At 40.5% G+C, this 10165-nt stretch overlaps 1 protein-coding gene across 1 annotated transcript in view; it reads left to right on the top strand.

Moving 5' to 3' along the window:
• zranb3 (zinc finger, RAN-binding domain containing 3) overlaps positions 1 to 10165 on the top strand; it is a 116967-nt gene that overhangs the window by 53499 nt on the left and 53303 nt on the right. Inside the window, exons 10-13 of the mRNA XM_037696713.1 lie at positions 1523 to 1642; positions 1888 to 2067; positions 2679 to 2855; positions 2942 to 3398. Coding sequence (XP_037552641.1) covers positions 1523 to 1642; positions 1888 to 2067; positions 2679 to 2855; positions 2942 to 3398 — 934 coding nt within the window. The remainder of the gene's footprint in view (positions 1 to 1522; positions 1643 to 1887; positions 2068 to 2678; positions 2856 to 2941; positions 3399 to 10165) is intronic.

The raw sequence follows: 10165 nt of genomic DNA, 5'->3' as shown, positions 1-10165 counted from the left end.
TTGAATGTTTCTGTTAAATTATTATTTTATACATGAATGTTTCTGTTCAATTATTATTTTATACATGAATGTTTCTGTTAAATTATTATTTTATACATGAATGTTTCTGTTCAATTATTATTTTATACATGAATGTTTCTGTTCAATTATTATTTTATACATGAATGTTTCTGTTAAATTATTATTTTATACATGAATGTTTCTGTTAAATTATTATTTTATAGATGAATGTTTCTGTTAAATTATTATTTTATACATGAATGTTTCTGTTAAATTATTATTTTATACATGAATGTTTCTGATCAATTATTATTTTATAGATGAATGTTTCTGTTCAATTATTATTTTATACATTAATGTTTCTGTTCAATTATTATTTTATATTTGAATGTTTCTGTTCAATTATTATTTTATATTTGAATGTTTCTGTTAAATTATTATTTTATATTTGAATGTTTCTGTTCAATTATTATTTTATACATGAATGTTTCTGTTAAATTATTATTTTATACATGAATGTTTCTGTTCAATTATTATTTTATACATGAATGTTTCTGTTAAATTATTATTTTATACATGAATGTTTCTGTTCAATTATTATTTTATACATTAATGTTTCTGTTCAATTATTATTTTATATTTGAATGTTTCTGTTAAATTATTATTTTATACATGAATGTTTCTGTTCAATTATTATTTTATATTTGAATGTTTCTGTTAAATTATTATTTTAAAGATGAATGTTTCTGTTAAATTATTATTTTATATTTGAATGTTTCTGATCAGTCCTGAGACACTTCTCTTGTGACTTGGAGCTGAAGAACTAAACTGAATCGACATGATTGAATTGGATATGTGTATTTTTTGCCACGTCTCTCGTTTGTTTTGTTTTTGCTGTGCGGTACTGTCGTCGGCCTTGTTGCTGTTTTTAAGTGCTTTATAAATCAAAGGGTTCGGTATATGAGACATGTTGGGTTCAGAATGTAGCTAAAGCCTACAACAACACTTCTGCTGTTCTTCACTTGACTTTGTGTAAAAAGTTTATAACTATGATAAACAACTAATTGCTAACACTAGCTTGTATGCTAATGAAATACTTTGAGTTCAAATGTAGCTTCTTTAATCAAAAATAAGTAAATGTGTTCCATCTGGTAAATATAAGAAAAATAGTTTGCTATTATTGATACACACAAAGATATACCTGCCAGTAATTAAATGTAGTGCATAAAATGTTTTCATTGAGAGCAATATAACGTATTATTTTTACATTATTAGTCTTTGGCATATATCCTAGATCCTTGTATACTGTTTCTTTTTATACTTTATATATTTGTTATTTTGGGGTGTACCTTGTGTACATGATTTCGTTCCACCTCGTGTACCACATGTGATGCCAATTGCAATAAAGAACCTTGAACCTTGAATCGTTGGCTACTTTAGCGTTGCGCTGCAGCTTTCCCCCCTGCAACTAAATTCACAAGTGAAAATCTAATTTAGCTGCGTCTTGTTTCTGTCCTGACAGGCAGGTTACATCAGAATTGATGGCAGCGTGCCATCGTCTGAAAGAATCCAGCTGGTCCATAAATTCCAGAGTGACCCAGAAACCCGGGTGGCTATTCTCAGCATTCAAGCAGCTGGTCAGGTGCTTCCATAAAAACTTCTATACCTCTGACTTTTGTTTTTCTACTTCAATGGATGAAAATGTTGTTTTTCTTTGAATTATTCCTGAACAACTAACAGATGTGTGAGTCTCTTACTCTCTGTATTCTGCTGATGGTATGCATGCAGAGCGTCAGATTAAACATGGGCCTCAATGTTCTATTTTAGGCGACTGAATTGCTTTTTTTTCTTCAGGTTCCGTTGTTGATTTGTGCGTTTCCTCTCCAGGGTTTGACCTTCACCGCTGCCAGCCATGTGGTGTTTGCCGAGCTTTACTGGAACCCTGGACAGATCAAGCAGGCTGAAGATCGTGCCCACCGCATTGGGCAGACTTCTTCTGTCAACGTCCACTACCTTATTGCCAAGGGCACCTTTGACACCGTCATGTGGTCCATGCTCAACAGGAAGGTGTGGGCCCCGATAGGGCAACATGCTAGAACTAATTAAGCATTATTGTAACATAACTGATGAACTTGTACTATGGAAATGAATACATGTGTTGACTTGTTTTATACGCCCGTCAAAAGACAGACGTATTGTGGTATTATTCAGGGGTTCCCAACACTGGTCCTTGAGGAACACCATCCTGCAAGTTTTAGTTGTTTCTCTGCTCCAACACACTTGTTGTTAAGCCTGTTAATTACCCATTAATTAAAATCATGTGTGTCAGAGCAGAGAAACAACTAAAACATGCAGGATGGTGTTCCTCAAGGACCAGGGTTGGGAACCCATGGATAGTCTACTTATGCTCGTAAACATTCTCTTTTTCTTGTCCATGATTTGTGATCTGCTCAAAATAATTTAGCATAACTTTATACTTATTTGTACTCCTAGAATGTGTGATGTGTAAACTTTTCATCACCCTTCAAGGTCAAAGGTTATACAAGGTCTTTGCTTGTCCGGGCCATTGCTATAGATTGCAGTATAAGAGTTTGTCGCCATGTGTATAATGTGCACGTATGCGGTACTTTCTTTCATCTTTGCTAGAAAGGTAAGGCTTAAGGTCATGTGTCCTTCAGGAAACTGTTACTGGCAGCACCCTGAACGGCAGGAAGGAGTACCTGAAGGCTGACGAGGGCGACAAGGACAAGTGGGAGTTCCTCAACTTTGCTAACGTGTGGACACCAAGTGAGATGGTGCTACCACTGGAGGCAAACCCAGGAACTGTGGGGGACGACGACATGTTCTTCACTCATGTAAGTTTCAGAGTTTATTGTTGTTAGATTTTTTTGGGCAGTTGCTTGTTACCATTGTTGTAAATGAAGCTTGTCATTTTTCTTAGTTTGAAAAAGAGAAGCAGCACGACATCCGCTCGTTCTTCTCCCCGAGCGCCAGCAAGGAGAAGACAAAGAGAAGGAGGACGGACGATGAGGAAACATCTCCCTCCATCTGCTCAGAGATGGCTGCTGAACAAGCTGGCAGTGGAGAGAAGTCGGAAGTAAAGGACAGAGAGACCTCCTGCTCTCAAGAACCTGTGACACCCGAGCAGGACTTCTCACCGCAGCTGAAAAGGCTACGGACACCCAAGTCCAGCCAGAGCTGCAGGTCTCGCCTGGGAGGGATGCATAGGTCAACAAAGACAGGGATTGGCTCGGCCTCTATCGTGACCTCCCAGAAGTTCCCAGAACCTGATCCTGAGGTGATGTGGAACTGCGAGGCCTGCACTTACACCAACAGTGACCTGCTGCCTTTCTGCGAGATGTGCGAGTGTCCACGCTCTTCTTCCTTGGTCAGATCAGGTAAGACGATGGCCGTCTGCGTTTGTTTTTTATTTTATGGATAAAAATACTGTCCCTGTCCCGTCTCAAGTCCAACCTGAACATCACTGGCTCCGTTCTGTCCTGGTTTCAGTCCTACCTTACAAACCGGCAACAGTCTATTCATATCAACTGCTGCTCCTCCTCCATAACCCCTCTATCCCAGGGTGTTCCCCAAGGTTCAGTGCTTGGTCCTCTCCTTTTCATCCTTTACATCCTCCCCCTTGGTAATATCATCCATCATCATGGCCTCCATTTTCACTGCTATGCTGATGACATACAGATTTACATTTCTACTACATCCATAAACCCCAATATCCATTCCACCCTCACCCATTGCTTAACTGACATCAAAATCTGGATGAAGCATAATTTTCTCAAATTAAACACTGACAAATTGACATACTCCTCATTGGTCCAAACAGTGTTACCAAGTCCATTCAAAACTTCTGCCTCAACTTTGACAGCATCACTCTCACTCCATCACCGCTCATTCGAAATCTTGGTATTATTCTCGACTCCACTCTTTCATTCAAATCACACGTCAAACGGATAACTCGGACTGCATTCTTCCATTTGGGCGGCTGTGTCTGAGTGGTTAGAGCAGTCGTCCTCCAATGCAAGAGTTGGGGGTTTGATTCCACCAGCAGTCACCTGCCGAAGTGTCCCTGGGCAAGACACTGAACCCCTCATTGCCTCCATTGTGTGTCCCATCGATGTATGAATGTGATCTAAAGCACTGATTAGTCTTTGTACAGATCTAGTAGAGTGTTAAATGAATGGATGAAGCGCTTTGAGTGTCTTGGTAGAAAAGCGCTATATATGATAAGTTCAGTCCATTTACCATTTCCATCTCCAAAACATAGCAGGACTCCTCCCATCACTCACTTTCTCCACTGCTGAAATCCTAATCCATGCCTTTGTCACATCCAGAATCGACTATTGCATTAGCATTTTGTACGGTTCACCATCCAAACCTCTCAACAAACTGCAATATATTCAAAGCGCTGCAGCCCGCCTTCTCACCCACACCTGCTCCCGTGAACATATCACACCTGTCCTGCAGAACCTCCATTGACTCCCTGTCATTCAGCGCATCCATTTCAAGATCCTCTTCATCACATTCAAAGCCCTCCATACCTGACCGACCTACTCCATCACCACACTCCTTCTCGTTCCCTCCGCTCCTCCAATCCCAACATTCTGTCTCTCCCCTGTAGGACCAAGCTCCTAACCTGGGGAGACGGAGCTAGAGCTGTCATTTCTAACCTGAGCCCGGCCCGACCCAGATTAGGGCCGGGCCATAATAACGTGCTTAACGTGTGGGCCGGGCCGGTGTCGAGTTTTTGATTGCGTCAGTGGACGCGCACGGCTGACGATCCAATTATATGGCAACATAGCTTGCCATACAATCACCAGCCGCGTGCTGCCATTTGATCGCACACTGACCGGCCTTGAAAAAGGTAAAAACAAGTTCAGTTAAGCTTCAGATGGACTACTGCCAGCGATCCATCAAAGCCCAAATAGACGTTCATTCATCCACTGCACTCGGCGAACGCACGCGGCCGACAACCCAAACAGGTGAGATCACAAAATATCCTGCAGACATGTCAGAGCGGGGTCCGTGTCTGAATAATGCAGAATGCAGCAGAAGCAGGGATTTAATGCGCTTTGACGGCCATGAAAGGACAAACACCCCTTCAGCTCCGATCTTCTGCCCCCTTTACTCAGACGTGCACATCTGCCGACCGTTAATAGCTATAAGCAGTCAAAGCAATTAAAAATGTCGGGTTTTTTCGTTTTCAGACCTGTAATTACTGCTAATTCTTCGGTTCGGGTGGGGTTCAGAAATGATTGCTGCGGCCGGGTCGGGTCGGATTTTCAGCATCTGCTGGGTGGACGGATCGGACGGCATCTGCAGCCGGTTTCTTAGGATCCACTGTGGGATGGACCTCTACAAGAGATCCTTCCTGTCTACAGCGTCAGCATCTATAACATCTCTTAATGAAACGAGGATAACGAGTTACAACAACAAATAATTTCCCTCTGGGATTAATAAAGTATTTTTGAATTGAATTGAATTTTTTGGGCCTGAATACAGTCACCGAGCCTTCTCCATCGCCGCCCCCACCCTCTGGAACTCGCTGCCCCAACCTCGTGCCTGCTGCTCTCCACTTTTAAGAAAGAACTCAAAACCACCTGTTTAAAATGTGTTTAATGTTTATTTTTGCCCTTTCTTTGTGTTTTTATGTTGTGGTGCATTGCTGATTTTATATTTTTTGAACTCCTGTAAAGCGTCTTGGAGTACGTAGAAAAGCGCTATACAAATAAAATGTATTATTATTATTATTAAAAATGGTTGGGGTGGGTGAATGAGGGCACAGACTGTCGTGTAAAGAGCTTTAAGTATCTTGACTTGATAGAAATGTGCTATAAGTACAGTCCATTTCCAATTTTCACTCCCCAATAAGTCACTGATTGAAATCAGGCCAAGGTTCATTCGGCAAAAAAGGAACAACGCTGCCGTCATCTCTGGCTTGAAACGAAGCCCCTGAAGCTAAAATCCATCCCGTGCTTTATTTTCCTTCCTGTCAATATCAATCGCGGTGGTCTGTCGACATAATACTTTTGAACGGCATTACAGATTTCACCAGATGGAGATGCGCGATATCGAAAGATGTCTTTCCAGAGTCTGAAATAGCTCTGCTTGGAGAATACTGTGTGTGTGCGTCTCTGCAGATGACAAGGACACAGTATAATTCTCACCTGTCAAGAGGGGAGAGCGAGCAGGCGCCTTCTATTGCTGCAAACGTCTCACACAAAGTTGGAAAAAGTTGAGCTGGCTCCAGGTGAAATCTCTGACAGCCTATGATTGTATCTCGCCAAAGAGTAGGGGAGGGAAGTCGTTATGACCCGACAGACTGCAGGTCCACGCTCTTTAAATGTCTGAGATGCATCACACCGACTGGGTGGTGGTTTGAGATCGGGGGAGTCTAATACTCTAAGGTTCAGAACTAATATGACTTTTATTAATGCAGGTAGAATAGATGCTTGAAATGACACAATAGAAGGTCTTTCAAACCGCATGTCACCAGTGAAGCTAAATATAAGGTTTATCTACGTCTAAGTGACAAGTCAGTGCTCTGCTACTGAATATGTTCTTTATTTCTCTACTCCTGACCGACTCGTGTCCTTCTTCAGATATATTTCTGAGGTTTCGACATGAGGATCAGAGAGTTTTGGTAATCGAATTGCAGGTTAGACAGGTTCATGTTCTCTTGATTCATAGTTCACTTTGTTTCCTCGCGACCACAAGTGTCCATTGAAAGATCTAATGAATGAAATGGAAATTGCTCGAGAGAAAAATAGTTTTTGAATTACTTCACGATACTAAAGACTGTCCTGAAGACTTAGGGTGAGGTGATTGTTAATAGGCGTGCACCGATAAGGGGCCAGTTACAACAAGTTTGTGTTGTTTCTAAGATATTGTTCAAGGGTCTGTTTTTCAATAAATAAGATGGAAAATTGAAGGTGCATTGTGAACTTATAGCACCTGACAGTGCCGCTTATAAAACAAAATCGGTATCGGCAGGTCTGACTTTTTAGAAATCTGTGATCGGACAGAAAACTGCAATCGGCTCACCCTTGATTGTTAATTGTCTCTTTGTTGCAAAGCGAAGACGGGGAAGTGGAAATACCCTTCGTCTCTCCGTCCGTGCTGCTGTGAGTAAAACTTGGAAAAACAAGTGAGGTGCCGACTTCCTTTTTGGTATGTGGCTACATCTAGGCGAAAGAAAGGCTCCTTTCGAAAACTGGGTTGCAATATCAAAATCCAAGATGGCTGCCACGATAAATGTTCGTCCCTGTTGTGAGCATGATAACTTGTAAAATAAGTTGGATATATATCACCACCCTCTCCTCCCTGGGAATTCTCTCCATCACTTCATCCAGATCTTTACAAAATGTATCTTTCTCCTCCACATCACATCCAACCTGTGGAGCATAATCACTGACAACATTTAGCATCAGACCTTCTACTTCTACCTTCAGACACATCACCCTATCTGACACTCTTTTCACCTCTACTACATTCTTTGCCAACTCCTCCTTCAGGACCACCCCTACTCCTTCTCTCTTTCTGTCCACACCATGGTAAAACAGTTTGAACCCTGCTCCAATGCTGCGAGCCTTGCTGCCCTTCCACTTGTTCTCTTGGACACACAAAACATCTACCTTCCTTCTCAGCATCATGTCAGCCAGCTCTCTTCCTTTGCCTGTCATTGTCCCCACATTTAGAGTTGAAACCCTCACTCCTACATTCTTGACTTTCCTCTTCTCCTCCGTCTACTGACACGTTTCCCTCCTCGTGGTCTTCGACTAACAGGAGCACAATTTCTGCCTGTTTGTCAACAGCACCGGTGTCGGTCGTTGTTAACCTGGGCCTCGACCGATCGGTGTAGTTTGGCTTTGATGAACTCGCATTATGGTTTTGGCAAAAGTGTCTTACATCGGATGCTGTTCCTGACACAACCCTCACCACTTACCTGGGCTTGGGACCAGATCCAGAGATGCACAAACTGGTGCTCCCTAGTGGCTGGTTTGACAGCCCCCCCCCACACACACACACACACACACACACTCTATATATAAATGTATTTTTTGTGTGTGTGTGTCACACTTATCAATTGATGAAATTATGCTTTCTAGTTTTTATGTTGCTTAAAAGTAGTTTTTTTTTTTTTTTTTTTTTATCGGGGTGTCCAAAGATTAATCAAGGGTGGCCAAGACCACCCTTGGCCACCCTCTGGCTCCGCTATTGCTCCTGGTGGTGGATGAAGTATTCTCTCCACTTGCTACCATTCATCACCCTGTGCAGCCTCAGCCTTGCAGTAAAAACTAGATCTCTTCCTAAACACGGTGTAACTCTATATCTTGCTCCAAAAACATTGAGGTTTGTTTGCATTTCATGTTCAATTCCAGTCCTAAAAAAAACTAATCTCAAAAACTACAAACGATAATTAATTACAGAATTGCAGAGAATTACAGAATTACAGTTTTCTAATGTCGTGCAAAACAAGTTTGTCGACTTGTTGATGTCCATCATACGCCCAGATCTTCTCTTTGCCACTTCAGTAAAATAGTTTATTCTGCAGCCACTTCTATTTTAATACGAGTGCGCGGCAAATGATGCAGGTGTTTTTACGGCTCTGTCCATTTGGAAGTGAAGCTGACGCTCTTGAAACAAGCCCAGTACAAACATCCTCAGTGTTTGAGCACACACCCACCCACTAAACACCCCCACCCGCCTTTTTTTTGTCATGCTCAGCTGCAGCAGATGCTCGATAACTATTCAGCATTCACACCCGTCTTTGTCACAAGCGCCACTCTGCATTCGCAGCAGCAGGCTGTGTCAGCTTGCTAGACAGGGAATTTAACAACCTGCTAAATTTGTAAATGACAGACTGTGCTGGAAAATAACAACTGTATTTATGGAGATATCTCGCAGCTTGCCACTGAAATCCTCTGTTCAACAGAAACGTAAGAAAATAATCATGTGGCGGGGCTGTGGTGTGACATGAGAAATGTTGTTCCTTCAAGAGCAACAATATTTTTAGAATAACTGCACAGAACGCACGGACAGTGACTCACACAACGCTGTCGTATGACACAAGGATTTATGTTTGAAATAAACAATCATTTTCATTCCAGCACTGCACAAAACAGCACATTTATCTCTGAAGGACATGATTTTTATTACATCTACCGCTTAGACCTTTTTGTCAAACGCACACAAAATTAGGAGATTCCAGGTGATCGGTTAGCCCTCACTGTGCATGTTGGGACTGACTCACAGCTACTACCACACCAAAGTTCAGCTCAATACTTGTACATTTTAATGAATTAGTATTTTTTCTATTTTTTTTCTAACTGACTCAAATTTCACTGTTTATGTACGACGTATAACTGCATTAACAGTAATACAACTAGCACTACCAATATTAGCATTAACAGTAATACAACTAGCATTAGCAATATTAGCATTAACAGTAATACAACTAGCATTAGCAATATTAGCATTAACAGTAATACAACTAGCATGATCAATATTAGCATTAACAGTAATAGAACTAGCATTATCAATATTAGCATTAACAGTAATAGAACTAGCATGATCAATATTAGCATTAACAGTAATACAACTAGCATGATCAATATTAACATTAACAGTAATACAACTAGCATTAGCAATATTAGCATTAACAGTAATACAACTAGCATGATCAATATTAGCATTAACAGTAATAGAACTAGCATGATCAATATTAGTATTAACAGTAACAGAACTAGCATGATCAATATTAGTATTAACAGTAACAGAACTAGCATGATCAATATTAGCATTAACAGTAATATAACTAGCATGATCAATATTAGCATTAACAGTAACAGAACTAGCATGATCAATATTAGCATTAACAGTAACACAACTAGCGCTACCAATATTAGCATTAACAGTAATAGAACTAGCATGATCAATATTAGTATTAACAGTAACAGAACTAGCATGATCAATATTAGCATTAACAGTAATATAACTAGCATGATCAATATTAGCATTAACAGTAATAGAACTAGCATGATCAATATTAGCATTAACAGTAATACAACTAGTATGATCAATATTAGCATTAACAGTAACAGAACTAGCATGATCAATATTAGCATTAACAGTAATACAACTAGCATGA

The sequence above is a fragment of the Nematolebias whitei genome, chromosome 23 (genome assembly GCF_014905685.2).
Source record: "Nematolebias whitei isolate Nwh7 chromosome 23, NemWhi1, whole genome shotgun sequence".
NCBI classification, from domain to species: domain Eukaryota; kingdom Metazoa; phylum Chordata; class Actinopteri; order Cyprinodontiformes; family Rivulidae; genus Nematolebias; species Nematolebias whitei.
The sequence above is the reverse complement of the archived record's forward strand: the minus strand, read 5'-3'. Positions and strand labels throughout refer to the sequence as shown.